This window comes from Giraffa tippelskirchi, chromosome 3 (genome assembly GCF_054371585.1).
Source record: "Giraffa tippelskirchi isolate mGirTip1 chromosome 3, T2T-mGirTip1v1.2.pri, whole genome shotgun sequence".
NCBI lineage: Eukaryota > Metazoa > Chordata > Mammalia > Artiodactyla > Giraffidae > Giraffa > Giraffa tippelskirchi.
Window position 1 is genome coordinate 148,695,841 of NC_137277.1, and position 22,773 is coordinate 148,718,613.

At 36.7% G+C, this 22,773-nt stretch overlaps 1 protein-coding gene across 14 annotated transcripts in view; it reads right to left on the reverse strand.

Moving 5' to 3' along the window:
• ALS2 (alsin Rho guanine nucleotide exchange factor ALS2) overlaps positions 1-22,773 on the reverse strand; it is a 64,039-nt gene that overhangs the window by 36,350 nt on the left and 4,916 nt on the right. For all 14 annotated transcript variants that reach the window (XR_014080005.1, XR_014080004.1, XR_014080003.1 and 11 more), the window contains exons 2-7: positions 16,051-16,126; positions 14,662-14,816; positions 8,356-9,290; positions 4,866-5,223; positions 3,620-3,788; positions 2,658-2,754 (exon numbers count right to left, since the gene is read on the reverse strand). Coding sequence is in view for 10 of the 14 variants with exons in the window: in XM_081581912.1 (XP_081438038.1) it covers positions 2,658-2,754; positions 3,620-3,788; positions 4,866-5,223; positions 8,356-9,290; positions 14,662-14,816; positions 16,051-16,070 (1,734 nt within the window). In the remaining 4 variants the exon portion in view is untranslated. The remainder of the gene's footprint in view (positions 1-2,657; positions 2,755-3,619; positions 3,789-4,865; positions 5,224-8,355; positions 9,291-14,661; positions 14,817-16,050; positions 16,127-22,773) is intronic.

Consider the following 22,773-nt stretch of genomic DNA (forward strand, 5'->3'; position numbering starts at 1 on the left):
AAAAATAAAGCTAAGTACCATGAAGAAAAAGGAATCACAATTCTTTATTCTGTGGACAGGAGTACTATGGAATGACTAGAAAGCTTTTCATATATGAAGAATCACTGCAGGAGAAGCACAAAGCACCTATGCTCCACTATAGACAAAAAAACAACCAGATTACAGTAACTATGCTTAATGCAAATAATTTTGTTTATTCTGATTATAAAAGCAATTCATGACCACTGTACAAGACTGTGACAGTACAAAGAAACAAAAAGAAAGTGAAAACCACTGATGAATCACACACTCAGAGACAACCCCTACCTTGTTTTAGGAACATACACATATATAATTCCATAAATTTTATTATCTACTAGATATAATGAAAATACAAAATGTAAAGTGGGACTCTACTATCAATGCTGCTTTGTGACCTGATGTTTTTTATGTAATGCTCTGCACACTGACATCTTTCTAGGTCAATAAGTATAGAGCTACAATATCATTTATAACTACATGAAACTCCACTGTGGGTGTAGTTTAATCAATTACCTAATGAAGTAAGTACATTTATTAATAATTTCTTTCCAATTACTTAATATAAAAATTAATTAAAATTCTTTATATATATATATATACAATGTATCTATTTCCTTAGGATAAATCCCTAAGAACTTTGGCTCAATAAACATACACATTCTGATTTTTGCTATATACCAAAACAAGCTGTCTTCCAGCAAAGTCCAATTTACATTCCCACCAGCAATGTGTGTAACTTTTCCCCACATCCTCACCAACACTTAGCATTAAATGCAATCCCTGCTAATATGATAGGTGGGAAAATTTTGTTTTAATTTAAATTTGCTTACTGAGTAGTTGACCATCTTTTGTTGCTGGCTACTTCTGTTTTTTCTTTGGTGAATGGAATATAAATGTTCTTAAACAATTTTTCTTTATGGATCAGGTCATATATGTTACAATGTTTTTCCCCATATGTTATGTATCTTAAATTTGTTTGTGGGGTTTTTTGGTTTGTGTTTAGGTTTTTGCTGTGTGGGACTGTTGAATTGTTATGTAGACAAACATATATGTTTACTTTCTAATTTCTGGGTTTGATGTCATATCTTTTTCGCTCCTAAGATTACTGAAAAAGTAAATCACCTAAATTTGTTCTTACACATGTAAAGTTTTATTTTTTAACATCTATGTCTTTACTCCATCCAGAATTAGAATATGTAAAGTTATCTTAATTTTCTTCTGCAAATAAGAAGCCAGTGGTTCCAACAGTATTTACTGAACACTCAGTCTTGTTTCTCCACCTGATCTGAAATGCCTACTTTAAAAAAATTTTTATTTTTAATTGAAGGATAATTGCTTTACGGAATTGTGTTGATTGCTGCCAAACACATGTACACCTATAGCTGATCCAGAATGCTGAAATGCCTACTTTTTATCACAGACTAAATTCTCATATATACTTGTGGCTATTTCTAGTCTATAGTGTATTTCTGTTATAATCTGTTTGTAGTTTTATAATATGTTGTATAAGGCTAATGCTTTCTTTTTCAGAATTTTGTGGCTCACCTCCTTTGTTTATTCTCCTAGAATAATTTTGGAATCATTTTATTGAGTCGTAAATATTATATTGGAATATTCTGGGGATTGTACTGAATTTACACTCTACTAATTTAATGATCTAGGAGAAATGGCATTTTTGCAATGTTCAGTCTTCTCACCTAAAAATAAAATTTTTCCCTCTTTACTCCTATTTTCTTTTATAACTTAGAAGAGTTCTTGAATTTGTGTCATGTGGGCTCTACACATTTCCTATTAACAATGTTCCTATCTCCTTAACACTTTTGTTGTAATTGTGAACAGCTTTTTTTTTTCCTTAAGCATGCTTTCTGCTTTACTTTATGTATATAAGAAAGCTAGCAATTTTTACGTTTATTTTGTAACTTACCATCTTCCTATTTTCTTATTTTTAAGCCTTTTTGATGATTCATCACATTAATAACAAATTATCCTTTTCTTTGCTAATATTTATATTGATTTATATGAGCTACAATAGCTTTTTGGTGAGACTATTATGTCATATTTAAAATATTTAAAGTGTTTAGAATCTTTTACTGACTTTTTATAGCAAGATAAAGGGACTGATGAAGAATCGTTATATGAATATATTTAAGAGTAAGTTTAAAAATCTACCTTCCTCAGAAGGATTTGTGTATGTGGGCATGGTTTTAAATGATTCTGGAGGTCACTTTCAGGTCTCACAATTTTAAGAGAGAAATGCCTTCTGTTTTCTTAATGTGTTACTAAGTGTTTTCTTCATCAAGAAATAAAAGTTTACCAATACCTTAGAAAACTCTGAGTTCTATTTTTCCATAAGAGCACATTATAGAAAGCTTTTTCGTCAAGCAGATCAGTGTTGAATCCAAACTCTACAGTCACACATGTGACTTTAGCCAAGTTACACAATTTCTCTAAACCTCCCTTTCCTCACCTATAAAATGGAAATAATACAGTGCAATGCAAAACACCGAAAAGATCAAATGAGATATAGGATTGTTGCCTGACATACAGCAGGTAAGATTCTCAACAAATGATAGTCTAATCTCATCATGTTGGTCTTTCATGAAATCAAGATCAGCTTTTAACAGTTTGCCTCCTACCTGGGATTTTGCAGTAAGTGCAAGAGAATGGTAACCACCTGCCTCCAGATGGATTACTTCTTTACCATCCAGACATTTTACACACAATGGTTGAAGCCTTAAAGAAAAACATACACACATACACACAAACTCAGAGTAAAGTATTCTCAGCAAGAATCATGGACTTTCTCAAATTATAAACGTTTTCAAGTAAAAGTAAATATTTACAAAAAAATTAAAAATACTGGATTTATATTCAATCTACTCCTAAATATAAGTAATTTCAAATGGTTTTAATTTAATCTTTCTCTATTAATCACTAATTCACCACCATAATTCAGAATCTAGTAAGAATCATAAAACAACTAAATGATTCATATGGCAGAGAGTATACTTTTTAATGAATTAGGTGCTTTCACTCTGCTAAGGAGAAAAGAGACATTTATATTAACTGGCTGTTTTAGATAATCATTCTATTTACACACTTTTACAAATATTTATTGCTAATATCAAAAGAATTTCTCTTAAAACAGTTTTTCCATGATATACATGAATACACATGGTTTAATACAGTGATTATAGTTATTTTGGCAGCAGCAGATAGCCCTCTTTCAGGTTAAGAAAACTGTTGGTTCTTTTTTATAAGTTAAAAATGTGAACCATTCACATGTTCCAGTGACATATAATCTTATCCCAAACACCCCTTTCTGCATTCTAACATGAATAAACATCAAAGAAGAGATGGAAAAATATACCATGGATACTTAAGTCCTTTATTGTTAGGAACAAATTCAAGACTAAGAATCATTGGGGGGAGCAGGTGGTGTTTGTTTTGGTTTTTTATCCAAGTTAATGGTGTATGATAATCTACAGCTAGAAGGGACCAGATTTCCTCCAGGAGGAAGTGGAGATTTGAAGACCTTCAAGGGAGAGAAGTTATTTGTTTAAACTAATTCCTAACAGTAAACACTGGCAGCACTCACCTGGGCAGAACATCGCCATGCCCCAGCTGTCCTTCCTTCCCTTTCCCCCAGGTCCACACCTCTGTTCTCAGAGAAGGCAGGAGCGCATCTGCTTCCCCACTGTATGTAGGGGTCAGAACCACTGTTCGAGTTTTCACCCGTGCAGCTTTCCTCAGGAGCCTGGGCGAGACTGAAAACAAACCAGAAATATCATGAGGGAATAGACAGATGAGAAGAAAGGTACCATTTTAATAAACTGTTGATTTTCAAGAAAATATACTAACATGGTATTTGTGAAGCATATTCTATAGGTTCTCTGCAAAACTGGGGATTAAGTGAGTTTGGTAAATACTGCCTACTACATTCTTCCTTCCCGCCCCTGTGGAGATTCACACACACACATTAGCATGCTAAAGGTACGGACAAGTCCAGCAATTAATTAAAAGCTGTGTTTAAATCTGTTTAACCCTACCCCACTTCCAAGCATTTGGCCACAAAATTCTTTTCTGTACATTTTTTATATAGAATGGCTATATGACATCCTATGTAACTGGTATTCTAAAGAACAAGCTTAACAAAGTACTACACTAAGGCTAAGAAATATTTCTTCCATGTCAAAGCAAAATTAAAAGTAAAGCTTTTCCAAATGAAGTTCTTAAGTTCAAGCATGTTATAAATATTGTAACAAAAGATTTACTTTAGACATAAAGTGTTAAAGTTTCTAAGTGAGAAAATGGTTATGAATGAGAAATACTAAAAAGCTTTTGTATTTTGCCTGCTAACTTTATTTTATAGAGAACTTCATCTTTTAAAAAAGAATGCTGACATCTTTTACAGTGTTCTATATTATACCAAAGGCTGTTATAACACTGTGCAAATCTTGTACATCAATCTGGTGACAAACTGTTTTGAAGAAAATCATCAAGTGTCACTAAGTACAGACTCAGTCACTTGATCATTAAGTTGTGGCTCACAAAGAAAGTGATCATCACTGGCTAAGATTACAATCTTTTCTGCTGAGTGTGCCACTAGCTTACAAGAGATTCATAAGCAGAAGCACGTATCATGAAAAAGTGAGGGTCTAAAGTTATTTCTAAAGCACAGTAATATGTAACTTTCAAAAAATTAATTAATGAAATAAATTTTGATATTTGAATATGTTAGCTTTAGTAATTAAGACAGCAAATTTATTATAACACAGTATGTGATGTCAGGAGCATCCTGGATTCACCAGAAGTCAGCTCACAAAAGCTAGTTGTTTCCTTACCTTGTGACAACAAGCCAGGGAGAGAGAGTCTTCGGCTGCCTCCCTCAGACTCTTCTTCTCTGATATCCACAAGACTTGAACTCTTCTTTCCTTGCATTGACTCCTGTTTAACCTGTTCTTCTCTGCTATCTTTCAGACCTTCTGGGCCTATGGAACTGCTGCCTGCTGGAGCTCCAGGCTCACAAGGGGCTGTACTATAAAAGTTCATAACTTTCTTAAGAGACAAGGCCCCAGCTTCATATGTAGCAGCCACTCTCACACCAACAGCAGATGCACAAGAGACCACAAGGCTGTTGAGGGCTGAAGTGCTTGTGGTTGGTGGGCTGTGAAGATTAGCAATTGCTTCTTCTACAAGAGGCTAAAATATACACACATAAAACAGCATATAAAAATATAATCCCTTATACAACAAGTAATCAATAAAAAGAAAATGTAACATCTATCACTATTCGCAAACATAAGACTCTAAAACAAGGTCTTCATCTCCAGCCTAAAGGTATCCCTTTTTGATCATGTATTTAACACATTTATATGGAAAAGAGTACTCGAAATACAGTTCCTTTATAAAAAGTACTTCCTTTTGTTTGAGTGGGATTTTATCATGGTATTTAAAAATAAGTCCCAGCTGCTTTATAAAATAAAACACAGTAGAGGGAAGAGGGGAGGGAAGGTAGGAAAAACAAAGCCTTTAACATGAGGTAATAGCCCTGGATAGAAGGCTGAAAAAGTGTAAGTTTTACTATTGATCACTACTAGGAAAAATTATACAGATTTCTACTAAGAAATTATGAGAAAAAATTCTATTTTAAGAAAATTCTATTTTAGGCTTTTCCTAAATTATTTTATAGACAGAAATTTATATATGGCATACACAGGCAGAGAAATAAGTTATATCTCTAAATTATCAGCCCCCAAATTATGTTCTGAAGTTTATGTCCTCCTACTATCTAATCAGGAGTTATTTTCCATGACCCAGGCACAAGGTAAACTGAAAGATTACCTTTGCTCTCATTACCATTGAGTAATGTGGTAGGTTAATGATTAAACATTTGGATCCAATGTGCTTAGTGTTATTCACAGCTGTATTAGAAAGCTAATTAAAGTTTTCTGGTATCTTAGTGAAAGATCAGTTAAAATTTACTCTGAGCTGTCAAGCACCACTGCTTACTAAAAAAGATAAGCCTACTAACCCACACAAAAAGCTTTTGGTTTATGAGCACAGGTCATAGTGAAAATTTTGTTTTCTATGCTACCCAAAGATCCCAGAGGTGCGTGTGTGTGTGTGTGTGTGTGTGTGTGTGTGTGTACACAATATTTCTTCATTTGTCCTGAATTGCAAACCAAACCCCCAATTTTTTTTTTAACACTGGCTTCTGATTTTCTTATAGGAAATAATTTCTGTTCCCTGCACAGTGTCTGACATGTAGTAGGCATTCAATACATTTTGGTGAATTAAATACTAAATTCAGAAGAGTCACTTCTATGTGAGTCTTTAATTAAAATATACAACAAAATAAACAAATAGACCATACAAAAAAAGTTAAATACAAAGTCTATCACTTCCTTGGTAACACAGTTCCCATGATAATGTGTTCAGAAAAACTAGTGTTGCTACTTCCACCCTCTATTTACAAACACTCATAGGTGGTGCTAGCTGGTAAAAACCCGCCTGCCAATGCCAATGCAGGAGACGTAAGAAACGCAGGTTCGATTCCTGGGTTGGGAAGATCCCCTGGAGGAGGGCACAGCAACCCACTCCAGTACATCTTGCCTGGAGAATCCTATGGACAGAGGAGCCTGGCAGGCAACAGTCTATAGGGTCACAGAGTTGGACAGACTGAAGCGACATTAACATACATGCACATAACAGAAGCTATAATAGTCTTTAGGGGTGACTGACTTAGGGAGTTCTTAGCATCGGGCTCAGGAAAATTAAAAAAAAAAAACAACTCTGCCTTATATAAACTTTAAACTATTGTCTTAATTTGCTCCTCTACTTAATTACATTTAACAATTCATAAAATAAGTAAATAAAACAAAAACACATGCCCAGCAATTCTGACAAAAGACACAATTTTAGTAGTCCCAGTCAGCAAAATTCAATAATGAGATATATGCTTCATTACCAAATACTTTGGCTTATTTTCTAAATATGAGATATTCTTTCAGTTACATCTGGCCAGAAGAAGAAAAGACTTATCCTAGGCTACATAAATTCCTCAGGGTTAGCTGTATGACTGAGACACTATTTACAAAGATGGGCGAGTTACACTTAGTTAAACACACTGCCAAAACTAGCATAGGTAACCAAAGCTTTAAATGTTTAACCAAATGATTATGTCCAAAGAAAAGTGCAATTTCAATGATGACAATCTATTAATCAAATAAACAGTACAAAATAAACTTAACTTCAACTTTAACAAATCAGATGAATGACTTTTGATAAGTCAAAATCTAACTTTTTTATTAGCATGCACAAGTCCCGTTAAATTATTACTTTCACTTTGTTTAGATTTCCCTTTCTTTCTGCAAACAGCTTCTTAACTAAAAAAAAAAAAAAAAAAAAAATCCAATATCTACAAGGTTCAGGGAGTAGACTGTGAAATAAAGACCGTTTCTGAAAACACCTCTAAGCCACGTTTCTAATCTGAGCCAGTAAACAACAGTAAGGAAGAATCAAGAGGCAAAGTGGTTTCAAAAACCTGAAAACAATGCCACAAGGTAGCTCTTTTATTTGAGTCTTAACCACTAAATTGCCAGGAAAGTCCCTATAATTAGATGTTTCTATTTAGATTTATTTTGGAAAAGCAAAAGCCTTCTACTAAGAGTAAAGAACTGAGTATCCTTTAGAACAATTTGTTTGAAGTAGGGAGACACAGTTTACTGTATGCCCCTGGTAAATAGCTTCTCTCCACTTATTACACTTTTTCCAACTAAAAATAGTTTAAACAAGTTGAAAAAAAAATTAAAGCCTCCGTCCAACGATGCCCAGTAAGGGCCACAGATATAACTGAAAAGAATTCAAATACGTAATGTCAGTCAATTTTAAGTCTGCCCTCAATCGAGGGATCTACCACATAGCAAGCTTCCCTAATAAAGAGGGAAAGGATTTTTCTCTAGAACCTGAAGAGTGCTACAAGTACAGATAAGAGAATTCTTTGTCAATATACAGTCATGTTAGATCAAACTTTTTTGGGAGCCCACCTTAGCCAGGGGGGAAAAGTACTTGGACAAGAAAAATGGGATTTTGCTACTTATAAAACAAGCCCAGAGTAACATCTTGCAACATCATAAAGGGCCAGAATTTGAACAGAAAGAATAATTTTGAATCAATCCAGGGTTTTTCTTATCTAGGTTTGCATGATGAGATAGAATTACAGTTAAACTAAAAAAATAAAAAATGGTACCAACCATTAGGTATTTAAAGTTTCTCAAGAAAAACTCAAGATGGTTCAACTTCAGAAACATCTTTACAAAATTTAGCAGGTACCTGAGATGGCATTGGCTTTTCACTGTTCTCGGAGTTTTCTCTTACTGAATGATCCGACAGTTTCTGCACATATTCATTTACTGCCTGAGTGTCAGGGTATGATGGTATACTTCTTGCAGAAGAAACTTCAGTTGTTCCCATCATATCTTGTGGGGAGGAAGTGGTCTCAACATTTGTGGTCTGAACATTTCCAACATTCAGTTCAGTAGCAGCAGGCGGCTCATTCCGTACGAGAGCGTTCTCGAACACTTCTCCCTGGCTGTCAACGGTTTCAGAGGGGCTGATGGTGGTGCTGGCCTGGATTTCTGCCTGGGATTCTGACAATGTCACACCTAATGGACAACAGTGGCTGTCTGATATAATCACGTGGTCTTCCTTGTCAGTCATTGTAATTAAGAGCTGGCTGCACTGGTTGCATCTTTCTGGAACTGGCTTCAGATCCTGGGAAGGGAGGCACTGGACCAGTGCTAAGCTGTGGAAGGCACCGCAAGCAACTTGGAGCACTACTCGCCCAGCAAGGTGTTCCACCTTTTGTGGCTTTGTTACTGGGAAGGTGGTGGTGATGAGACCCAACTGACAACCAGTACCCCATGCCCAGATCTCTCTGCTTAGGGACAATGCCAGAGTGTGCTCCTCGCCACATGCCAACTGCAAGATCCTGACCGCTAACAAAGGACTGGTCTCAGAATCAGAAATGCTGACAGGGTTTGGCTCTGGAACATACGGCTGGTTAGCTACCGCACACTGGCCGGAAGAGTTCTCCCCCCACATGTACACCACACCACTGTCGGTGACTGCTCCTGTGTGGAAACTCCCTGTGGCCACAGTAACAACATACTGCCCAACCAGGGCATTCTCCAGAATGGGATTGCTTGGACAAGTTTCTGCTGGCTCACTTCTCCAGGGGAGAGTCCCAAAGCTGTAGACCTCACCATCTGAGGGTTTAAAAACAAAACAAAACAGAAACAAAAAGTTAGTGAATTAACTAGACATTTTCTCAGCTAACCTTTAGTCCCCTCTAAGTTTAACAAAATAGAATTTCTTTTTTTTTCCTTTTCTTAATTTTCAAGAGCACAGCTATAGAAATTTGGTTCAAGCATATAGCATTCCATACTTACTAATCTTTTAACAAAGAACATCTTTGAACATTCAGAAATATGGTGACAATTTCTACAAACTGCAGGAGACAATTTCAAATGAAGGCACTCCTCTTCTTAGGCCTCATTCTACAAACTCTTAGCACCAATCATTACTAACAGCTCTCATCGTAGGCTATTACAGAAGTGGATTCCAAGTTCAAAGACAGAACAATGATCATGATATGAGCAGATAAAATAAGCAGAAGACAAAACAGACACATTCACTAATATCTACAATATTCACTACTAATGTTTAACAGAGCAGTCAATAAATATGCCGGAGAAGGCAATGGCAACCAACTACAGTACTCTTGCCTGGAGAATCCCATGGACGGAGGAGCCTGGTAGGCTGCAGTCCAAGGGGTCACTAGAAGTCAGACACGACTGAGTGACTTCCCTTTCACTTTTCACTTTCATGCATTGGAGAAGGAAATGGCAACCCAATCCAGTGTTCTTGCCTAGAGAATCCCAGGGACAACGGAGCCTGGTAGGCTGCCGTCTATGGGGTCACACAGTCGGACACGACTGACGCGACTTAGCGGCAGCAGATGAATACGCAATGGCATAAAAAATACTAGAGATTCACTTTGGCCAAAACCATGAAATCGGCTTTACATAACACCTCCAGGTTGGACTGAAAGCAGCAATATTAACAATACGTGACTGTATTCATGTTTTGTACTATGCTATTTATAATTTTTAAATATTATATATAATATATATTGTGTACTAGTCTTTCTGAGTTGCATTTAAAAAGCACATCACAACAAAACAAAGTAAAACACAAACGAAGTCATGACTGGGTAGCTTTAGACTGAAGGGTAACTGGCCAGCTTTAGAAATAAAAAGGAAGGCACCAGTGAGTTGGAGACATGAATGATGACAACCTATTTATGTTCACATGTGCTATCAAGTCATAATTTTATTGCAGGTACTGCAGGAATTTGGGGGCATGTATAAATGATCCATATTAGCTAAAAAATTCAAGTGGGACAAAGATTTGGCCATGGATTTTGAAAAATATTAAACAAAGCCACTATCCTTTCTTTCCTATATGACCAGGGACCTACCCATTTTTTTTTAATTAAAAAAGAAATGAGTACTATCCTTCCTCCACAAGCAGCGATTCAGTCACTGATGAAAAAAACTGCTTATTTTATCTCTGGCCTATGATACATGGCATATGTATATACTCAAATTAACTCACTACAAGATCTATGTAAGGAAAAACACAATAGTGGCTAGAAGAAAGGTCAGCTTTTTGTTAGGGAATTTCTAATTTGGATAGAGAACTGAGAAAATAGGCTCACTGGTTAAGAGCTTTCAAACTTTTCTTCCCAAGTGATACACCTATCACACTTGTTTACTAAATCACACAGTTCACCAAAACTTTCCATTGGTATTATTCCACTGGAATAATAGGCTCTTTAGAGAAAACTGTAAAGAAATGAATATTTAGACATCATTTAAAAACAAATCCACACACCTATGGACACCTTATCTTCGACAAAAGAGGCAAGAATATACAATGGAGAAAAGACAATCTCTTTAACAAGTGGTGCTGGGAAAATTGGTCAACCACATGTAAAAGAATGAAACTAGAACACTTTCTAACACCATACACAAAAATAAACTCAAAATGGATTAAAGATATAAACTTAAGACCAGAAACTATAAAACTCCTAGAGGAAAACATAGGCAAAACACTCTCTGACATAAATCACAGCAGGATCCTCCATGACCCACCTCCCAGAATATTGGAAATAAAAGCAAAAATAAACAAATGGGACCTAGTTAAAATTAAAAGCTTTTGCACAACAAAGGAAACTATAAGCAAGGTGAAAAGACAGCCTTCAGAATGGGAAAAAATAATAGCAAACGAAGCAACAGACAAATAATTAATCTCAAAAATATACAAGCAACTCCTGCAGCTGAATTCCAGAAAAATAAATGACCCAATCAGAAAATGGACCAAAAAACTAAACAGACATTTCTCCAAAGAAGACATACAGATGGCTAACAAACACATGAAAAGATGCTCAACATCACTCATTATTAGAGAAATGCAAATCAAAACCACGATGAGGTACCATTTCACGCCAGTCAGAATGGCTGCTATCCAAAAGTCTACAAGCAATAAATGCTGGAGAGGGTGTGGAGAAAAGGAAACCCTCTTACACTGTTGGTGGGAATGCAAACTAGTACAGCCACTATGGAGAACAGTGTGGAGATTCCTTAAAAAACTGGGAATAGAACTGCCATATGACCCAGCAATCCCATTGCTGGGCATACACACCGAAGAAACCAGAATTGAAAGAGACGCGTGTACCCCAATGTTCATCGCAGCACTGTTTACAATAGCCAGGACGTGGAAGCAACCTAGATGTCCATCAGCAGACGAATGGATAAGGAAGCTGTGGTACATATACACAATGGAATATTACTCAGCCATTAAAAAAAATACATTTGAATCGGTTCTACTGAGATGGATGAAACTGGAGCCCATTATACAGAGTGAAGTAAGCCAGAAAGAAAAACAACAATACAGTATACTAATGCATACATATGGAATTTGAAAGATGGTAATGATAACCCTATATGCGAGACAGAATAAGAGACACAGATGCATAGAACAATTTTATGGACTCTGAGGGAGAAGGTGAGGGTGGGACATTCTGGGAGAATAGCATTGAAACATGTATATTATCATATGTGAAACAGAACACCATTCCATGTTCGATGCATGAGACAAGGGCTCAGGGCCGGGGCAATGGGATGACCCAGAGGGATGGGATGGGGAGGGAGGTGGGTGGGGGGTCCAGGAAGGGGAACACATGTAAACCCATGGCTGATTCATGTCAATGTATGGCAAAAACTATTACAATATTGTAAAGTAATTAGCCCCCAACTAAAATAAATAAATTTGTAAAAAAAATAAAAAAAAAAATAAAATCTTTATCTAAAAAAAAAAAAAAAAAAAACAACTGGGAATAGAACTGCCATACGACCCAACAATCCCACTGCTAGGCATACACATCGAGGAAACCAGAATTGAAAGAGACAGGTGTACCCCAATGTTCATGGCAGCACTGTTTATAATAGCCAGGACATGGAAGCAACCTAGATGTCCATCAACAGATGAATGGATAAGGAAGCTCTGGTACATATATACAATGGAATATTACTCAGCCATTAAAAAAGAATACATTTGAGTCAGTTCTATTGAGATGGATGAAACTGGAGCCCATTATACAGAGTGAAGTAAGCCAGAAAGAAAAACACCAATACAGTATACTAATGCATATATTTGGAATTTGAAAGATGGTAACAATAACCCTATATGCGAGACAGAATAAGAGACACAGATGCATAGAACAGTCTTATGGACTTTGAGGGAGAGGGTGAGGGTGGGACGTTCTGAGAGAATAGCATTGAAACATGTATGTTATCATATGTGAAACAGAGCACCATTCCAGGTTCAATGCATGAGACAAATGCTCAGGGATGGGGCAGTGGGATGACCCAGAGGGATGGGATGGGGAAGGAGGTGGGAGGGGGGTTCAGGATGGGGAACACATGTAAACCCATGGCTGATTCATGTCAATGTATGGCAAAAACCACTACAATATTGTGGGGTAATTAGCCCCCAACTAAAATAAATAAATTTATTAAAAAAATAATAATAAAACTAGTATCCCATAAAAACAGTGAGTCAATGAGGTGTCCTCACTGAATTAGGAGCTAATGGCTAACTTGAATAGAGACAAAGAAGCTTGAAATTTCTAGTATTCAATCAATACTATTTCCTCACTTAGAAAAGAAAGTACTGGAGATCTCTGTGCCATTTCAAGCTACACACTTGTATTGAGAGGAGATTTTTTGTTACTTTGACACTTAAACTAGAATACTGCTTACACATGAACATAGGTTATTTACACATTTTTTTAAGTTTTCCCTCAGTTTTCCCAGTCTTTTAGGTTTGATTCTAGATGTTTAAAGATACCATGCTCATGAAGGATTCCTAAATAGCTTACTGAAGGGCTAAAACAACAACAGTAACAGAATTTCCATTTACATATGCTTGAGAACTATAGATTTTGAAGCCCATAATGTAGGTACTGAATATAGTTCACATTTAAAAGATAAGGCTTTTTCAAAATTTTGGCCTAATACAATAATAATGATAGTATTATGTATTGTTATAATAAAAGTGACATAATAACAAAGAAGTTAGAAAGAAATCTATGTTTATCCTAGGTAAACATAAAACCACCAAGGTCAGCTTTAAGCTTTGTTTCCTAGAATTTGTCTTCCCTTGGTTCCTACAAGGAAAATACCAAAGCATTATTAAATACTTAACAAATGATTATAGAGCAGAAATTTATAGATTAGTGCAGTTGATGGCAGTCCTGACCCAAATCAAATTTGCCATGACTGTGCTGGTAAAATGAAATCAAAATTAAAGGTAGCTCTCTATATAAATTATAGCCTAGGTTTCTGTTACAGATTTATAGACTGCATTATATTCTTATAAGCTGCCATTTATGCCTGAGAAAACCTGTACTAAGACAGTATAGCCAAGTGATTTTAAAAGCAGGCTTTGAAATCAGACTCTCTGGGTTCCCATCCTGACTCTGACCCTTTAAATAGCTGTGTGTGCTTGGGAAAATGATTTAACCTCCCTGACCTTCAGCCTCCTCATCTGTGAAGTGGGGATAATAACAGCAGCTACCTCATAAGGTGGTTGTCAGGACTCAATGAGATAATATATATAAAGTGCTTAGCACAGTGCCTGGCACGTATAATTGCTTAACAGACATTTGCTATTATTAGCATTATTATTCTGATACATTTAATGAACAAAGGTATAGCAACAGGATCTCTGAATATATAATCTTTCAAAAAATCTAATTTTTCATGTACTTATCACTACAAAAAATTTTAAGCTATAAGTCTCCCTTTTATTCTAGTTAGGGAACATCTTAAATTTAAGAACTAGTCTGATTTCTGATAAAGGGAGTAAGAACATATTTTGAAAACAAAAAGAACATAAGCTCCAGCTAAGTCCATTCAGAACCGTGGGCACACAGGAAGTTCAGCTGTTCTTACACACTCAGACACTGGTCAGAGCTTCAGTTAATGCTGGCTAAGCCGTTCTTCTCAGTACCTTCAGTCAGAAGCACTCCATGTTTCACTCCAAGGGCAGCGTGAAGAACAGTCTTTCCTCCCCAGCCTGGCAATCTCTCTGGTGTCACAGAACAGGACCCTGCCTGCCACACATGGACCAGGCCTCTTTCTTTGGATCCTTCAGCCTCTGTGTAACTACAAACATTAAGAAAAATAGCTTAATTGTTTCTGTAGTTCAGAACTACACCTTTTGTCCTTAATACTGTCATGAAGATTTATACCTTTTACCAGTACATGGGTGACTGGGTCAGACAGTTTAGCGCCTATTTTATTACTTGGTTATGACACAGAAGCAGAGGCAAAACAACTATTTACATGACACCCTGAGGACAAATCCACAAATTACTTGTTTCTATCTAAGAAGACAACAAAACCTGGGCTATTTTTTGAAGTTTTTTGATTGAGTAACATAAAATTTCAAAATTCTAACTTCTCAGTACATTAACTCCTTAGCTATTAAAGTTACAACATATCCAAAGTTGGAGTCTTATTTTTAAATTGTTTTAATTTGGTAGGAAAAAAAAGCAACAAATAGGTATCTGATGAGAAAGGAGCAGTAGGGATCCTTATTTCACTTTATGCTGAGTTTAAGCTCTGTAATTCCTATTTAAATTTTTAAGAGTTAAATTTATAACAGGTAAAATCCTTCATGCTTTACTCACATTTAGCCAAAGAATTCTATCCACCTGATATCACTGGTTCAAAAATCATAAAACACACAGCCGTGTAATAATGATCATATCCTAACTGCCTGACTTTCCAAGTAAAGGCCATATTAACATACTCCGGGTTTCCTTTATATAAAGTTTTCCTTTGTGTCGCCACTGATATGACATTTCTTTTTTCATAATCTTTTTTCTAGACTGATGCCAAAATTTTAATGATGTTCAGAAACTTCCTTTGACTTCTTTATTTTGTAATACCTAGGATTTTCTCTATTTGTGCTAAATAATATTCCTGTAAGTTGTAATTGGTCACATCCATGGTTTTATGAAAGGGAAGCCACAAACCTAACCCCTTTTTCAAAATATCACTCATGACAAGTTTTCTAAGGGTAGAATTATAATTAATAAGGCTACTTTTGAAAAACTGAAATTATGTGAGGAAAAAATGGCTTCAAAAGCTTTACAATGATGAAATGAAGACATTTTGTGCCTTTAGTAAGCATAAGAAAGGGACTAGCAACAAAGTGAACCACTAACAAGCTTTACTGTAATTATCTTTCTCTCTTTGCCAATCAACACAAATGTTTCTATTCCTACTTAATAACTATGGAAAAGAAAATTAAACCGAAGAGAAGCTACACATAAGGGGAACTGTTTGTTATGCTTTCCTAGAAAGACAGCAGAGAAGGAAAAAATGGTTTTACCTTTTCTTCTTTGAGTCCATCGGTCAGTGGGAGCACTCCATCACCAAATCATTCTCTCCTTGCAAAAGGTAAAGACCTAAACGGCAAAACGCAGGTAAGCACAAAGAGCAGTAAAAGAACCCTTTGCTATTTTATCAGTCAGATTTTTCAAAAAAAAAAAAAGGCAGCCCTCCAACAAGTGCACATTCACTGGGCAATAAATATGCAGCAAAACTATTTAAACTATTTCATATCCCGCCTGCCAAAGTCAAATCTCTAGACTGAGCCTGCCCACTAGCTTGTAAAAAATGCCTGTTGAACGTCAAATGTAATTTCAAAGTGAGAAAAGACTACCTATGACCTCGTTGTACTTTGTCAGGCAACAGACTTTTTTCGTTTGTTTTATTATAAAGAAGTGGAATCTTAAAACTCAAGTGCATTACGTATTCACTACATACACACTAAGGCTACTTTTTAAATGCTTCTGGGACATATGTACACTTAAATACCAATTAAATAAACAAGAATTTCTACAATCTCTCCAGTAATGTATCAGATTCAAGCAGTTTTAATTTATATTTTTCAGCAATGCCCACACACAAAATTAGATTATTAGAACAAAGTTCTCCATTTGTTGGAACTGGCAATATTTTCCCCAAATCATCCTTAATTCAAAACCATAATCCAAAGGGCTGGAAGAAAGAAATCTGAATTTTAAAATATCATCTGCCATTTAATAGAAAAGAGTTATATGAAAATAACAGTACAAATATCATGATCCATCATTTCAGCAACTCAAAGTTTAATAAAGTTAGAGCTAGCAATAGGAACAGGCAGACAGAAATGCTCAATGCATTTCAACTTAGAAATTCACATTTTTAAGGGCACTAAAGCTCATGAAAATAAGGGCAATGGGGTTTTAGATGTGTGAGTGATAAAAATACTGGGGCCAAATTTATTATTGTCCTGCCAAAGGATATGGCATGGTCATAGTGCTCTGCAAACAGCCCACACCGGCAGGAGAGATGTAAGATCCATCTGTTTACTCCAGGTTGCCTGTGAATTCTTACTGTTTCCCATCTGTATATCTGGAGGAAATTACTCTCTACCTAGTGCTTATTTTAGAAAGGTTCTGAATCATTCCAAGTCAGATGAAGGATACCATGTAAATGAAAGATATATTTCAATAGATTTAGCCGATTCATTGGAAGAGACCCTAATGCTGGGAAAGATTGAAGGCGGGAGGAGAAGGGGCCAACAGAGGATGAGATGGATGGATGGCATCACCAACTCAATAGACCTGAGTTTGAGCAAACTCTGAGAGACAGCGAAGGACAAAGAAGCCTGGCGTGCTGCAGTCCATAGGGTCGCAAAGAATTGGACACAACTTAGTGACTGAACAACAACATTTAATAAATATGATTACCAAGTGGTACTATGCTTTGTGTGTGACAGTAATTAACTTTTAGTAAAAGGTACAGTTCACAGCATACAGAAAAGTTCTGAGGACAGGTCTAACCTTTGCTTATCTATCAGAGATCACAGAGTAACTGGTCCCTTGATACAAGTGAAACAATGCCCTGGACAAAACCAGAGAACTGCTCCAGGAGGGTGCGGCAGTGTACAAACACACTTCATGCAACTGACTCGCTGCTTCTGAGCTCAACTGTGTCCCACTGCCTGGCAATCAAAACTGTGGAGAATCTTACGGTAAAGTGACTAAAGCAGCCAACATTTCTTCCCTTTTGGTGTCCTTTTTTTGAATACAGGGCTTTCTTAAAGTAGATTACTCCTTATGTGATATAATTTCTCACCAATAATCATTTTTTCAAATCCAAGTGAAATTAAAACTCTATAAACTGTTTTGCAAGATTCCTTTGTTACTTTATATCTATGGTAGGGAGGATAATGATCCCCAAGATGTCTGTGTGTCCTAATGCCCAGAACCTGGGAGTATGTTAGGTTACATGGCAAAGGAGAAGTAAAGCTGCTAACCAGCTGGTTTTAAGTTGGGGAGATGCTTCTATTAATAGCTATCCAAGTGGACTCAGTATAATCACAGAGTCCTTAAAAGTGAGAAAGGGAGGTAAAGGAGAGTTTGAGAAAGAGATATGATGATGCAAACAGGGTCAGAGAGCTGCTACACTGCTGGCTTTGAAGATGGAAGGGAGCAGCCATAAGCCAAGGAACGTAGGTGGCCTCTAGGAGCTGAAATGGGCAAGGGAATGGATTCTTTCCTAGAGCCTCCAGAAAAAAACGCCACCCTGATGACACACTGAAATCCAGAGAGACTTGAGTCTGACTTTTAACCTAAAGAGCTCTAAGATAATACGTTAGTGTAATTTGGGGCACTAACTTTGTAGGAATGCTATAAGCAGCAACCAAAAGCTAGTATACTATTTTACAGACATCTTTCTTTATCAACATTTATAGATCTAATTTTGTTTTAATGGTGTTTAATATATTTCTAAGAAGATATGCCCACCTGAAATTCAAATACGGCACTGAGAAAAAAGGAAACAATTGCTAAGGAAACATGACCAAAAAGGAATATTACAGCTAAATGTGGAAAACTTATAAAGTTTTACCTCACATACTTAAAATATGTAGCATTTACCAAATTCAGTTAACCCAGCATTCTTCCTCAACTATGTACCCAAACAGGAAAAATAAATTAAAAATGTTTGTTTTCCTAATATTTTTATGATCCCCCCTCTCTGGGAAATCTGTAAGACTTGCCTCAACCATTCAAATAGCATTTAAACTTGCTTATATTCTTCCGCTGTTTAACATTTTTATTGTTATAAAACTGCCTAATTATGAGGCTTCTTCTGAGGATATTTCTCCCCAGGTGAGTAAGGATCCCTGCACTCTGCTTTTCTTCTGTTACAGTAATTTCCCTCACAGCCTTTATTATATTAACTATCTCTGACCCAGAAGCTGTGTGATATTTACAGAGTCAGATAATGTGGGGTCCTCTTTTACTTCACCTGCCTTTCCAGACTGCAGTGGCATCTGTAAAAGAAGCAAAATAGACTCTGGCATCCCCTCCAACTACTAAGTACTATGAGCCACAGAAGAAAGTTACATTCAGTTTAAATATACCCCTGAACACTTCAAATGATCTCCTTCACAGTGAAATGTAAAGTAATCAAACTCTCAGATGACCCTTTAAAACAAAAAGCAAATCTTGGCTCTTAATGAATTGATTTCATTGTTAGATCCCAGTGGACACACAACCTCCTGCTACATTTAACAGAGAGATAAGCTAACTTGTATATGCAGAGGATATGGTTTTAGTACCATGATCTGGAAGTGCCTAAAAAAAAAAATCTGGTCTAGGTGTTCTAATTATTACTAGAAAGAAGAGCTGCAAACTACCTACAGGTCTATGATACCATAACCAGAAATCCAAAAGTCAAAAAGCTCTGAAAACTAAAAGTTTTTTTCATTTAAGTCTTCTGGTGGCAAAATTTAATCTGACCTGAACTCACCCAAGAGCAAAACCTTACTGGAACTAATGTGAGGCTATTTAGTTTTTACCCCTTTGGTGTACATCTTCATAAGTTTTGTCATAGAAGTATTAATATGATTGTAGGGTGGTAACAAAAGCCCCACAGGAAGTGTTATATATAGTTTATGCATCTTCGTCCAAAGATCAGAAAAACTCTGAATTTCAAAACACGTCTTGCCCCAAGGGTTACAAGTAAGGGACTGGGAACCTGTATTCTAAAACTATTACTTTGGTAGGCATCCTCAACTTTTTAATGGCAGTGATTTACATCACTTGTTTAAAAAGTTGTAAGTCAATTGTATGGTAAACATAGTCACATACAGTGCCCAAATGAGTTTTGTAAGGAATACCCTCCCTGAAAATACTCTCTTGCCTCATCCGAATGGAGGAAGGAAGCTGGGCTCTTTAATTTCACACAAGACTACCCCTTCGGTGGAAAGAGGTAAACAAGGTGAGAGGTGCTGTGTCCTAGAACAATCAGGACTTAGTGATGTATTAGATATAAGTGGGAGATAAAGAAGAAGGAGGAATCAAAAATGACCTCTGACTTCTGCCTTGAGCAACTGTGTAGTGGTACCACTCACTAAAATGAGGAAAAGTGAGGGGACAGGATACTGAAGTGGAAGGTAAGATTCTGGTTAGACAAGATTTTTTTTTTATAAGTTCAAGGTACTTGTGAGAAATCCAAGAGCCCATATCAAGTGAGCAGCTGAATATATGAGTATGGTGTTCAGAAAAAAGGTCTTAACTATTGATATAAACTTGGGAAGCATATGGACAATATGTGAGATCAAGACAATGGATAGTGATAGTGGAGTACATACAAAAGGGGAAGACACAGAATCAAGCTGTAAGATGCCTGGACAGACGGAGCAACAAGCAAAGACTGAGATGGGAAGTGGACTGAGAGGTAGAAGAAACATGGGTCTGATGTGGGCACACAAAGCAAAGCAGAAAATGTTTCCAGCAGGAAGGACTCATCAGCACAGCTGGGGTCTCAGCTGGGGACTGAAAACCAGATTGGAGCAGGCTGACTTAAGTGGGAGGTGAAGGCACGAAAATAAAGTTGGTGCAAATGATTCTTTTAAAAAAATGTTGAAAGGCAAACAGAAAGGAGCAGTCGCTGGAGAGAAACATGAAGATCAAGAGTGTATTTTGGGGTAGCAGAGTAAGATTAGAGAGAGCTGAACACGTCTGCAGGACGATGACACTGATTCTAGATAGAAGGGGGACAAGGACAGAGGGCAGAACCAAAATCCTGGACAAAGTGGGAAAGTATAGCATTCAGAACACACATTCAGTGGGACTGATCTTTCATGAGAGGAAGGGTCTACATTTCAAGAAGAAACAAAATGGCAGGTATAAACACAGGCAGGATTATAGATTTCGTGGTGGGAGGATAAGAGTCCCACAGGAAAGCACCTGTGACTGGGACTTCACCGTATGTGTGCTGTGATTTCTAATCTCACACCTGGCTCCATTCATTCCATCTCTTCATTTTATTTTGCCACATTTACATATTTCTGTAAACTGCCTTTTAGGAACAAAGTAGAATATAAATAAACATTTTAAATATGGAACACAAATATGCCAACCAACTATTATCCCCAATGCAAAGAGAAAATTAAATTCTGTGTATTCACATCTAGTAAACTTTATTCTCTGGACAAAGTCCATTTGCCTTAATAATTTAGTCAAAGTTAGTATACTAACTATAAAATGCTTAAATTTCAACTACTAAAACCATATGTATTTTTCTTACCTACTATACTTCAGGTATGGAACCAATATTAAAACTTCCATGGAAGCCCAAAACACCTTATGTTCTATTATATCCCAGCTGCTTAAAACAGTTCTGATATACAACAAGTACTCAATAAATACCTGTATACAAACTCTGCTGTGCTGTGCTTAGTCGTTCAGTCATGTCTGAATCTTTTCAACCCCATGGACTAGCCTGCCAGGTTCCTCCGTCCATGGGGATTCTCTAGGCAAGAATACTGAAGTGGGTTGTCATGCCCTCTTCTAGGGGATCTTCCCAACCCAGGGATCGAACCCATGTCTCTTACATCTGCACTGGCAGGAAGGTTCTTTATCACTATCACCACATGGAAGCTGACCACCCCTTAAATCCTGACCCAGAGTTCAGGAATTCAGTAAATTAATGCATATAAATAAAGTCAGTAGGATGGCCTAGAAAGTACTTACTACTTATAATCCTGTTACTAATGGAATAATGCACTTACTAAGTCATTGATTCAAAATATATTATAAACTCCGGGAGGTCAGAAACCATGACTTATTTATTGGTAAGCTCTTGTACCCATAGTAACCATTAGGTGCAAGCTGGCTACACATAAGAGTACCCGGTGGAAGACAACCCTTGATCTTAATTAAGTTCCTGTCCACAGACTTTCAAATGATTAGAAGGTTTTTATGCTTATATATAAGAAAAGTCAGTTTTAGACACGAAAGGGAAGTATCTTCTCATAATAAAAATTCTCATCCATAATTTGCTAATGATCTTCCTAAGAAGGAAGATGCTTTTCTTTCATGCCACTTCACAGATGTCAGATAACCCAGGAGAGAACAGTCCCTTTCCCCTTAGCACATGGAGACTTTCTGGTGTAATCAGGGACATTAAGGCTTCATAGTCTCTCTGTTTTTACTTATTTTTATTTTTTTATGGCCTGCTAATCTCACTCTGGGGGCTTCCCTGGGGGCTCAGTGGTAAAAAATCCGTCTGCCCAATGCAGGAGACACAGGTTTGATCCCTGGGTTGGTAAGATCCCCTAGAGATGGAAATGGCAACCCACTCCAGTATCCTTGCCTGGGAAAACCCATGGACAGAGAAGTCTGGCAGGCTGCAGTCCATGGGGTTGTAAAAAAGTCTGACATGACTTAGTGACAAAATCTTACCCTGAAACCTACTAAAACTGTATTCTTCTGACTGTTGAGAATCTTCTAAAATGGATATTGCTCATGGGGGGGGGGGGAACATGGTAAAATAAATATCCCACAACACCCATTTAGCTCTTTTTTGCACCCACCGCATACCTCTTTGAAATGCATTTATTGGAAATACTAAAATTCCCACAAAACATTCTGATAAATATAATTCAGCAACTGAATTTCAAATTCCCAGGTACTGCAACCATTTATGCCTATTATTACTTGACAGTGTATAACTTATGATACAAATTATTTATATATATAAATTATTTATATAT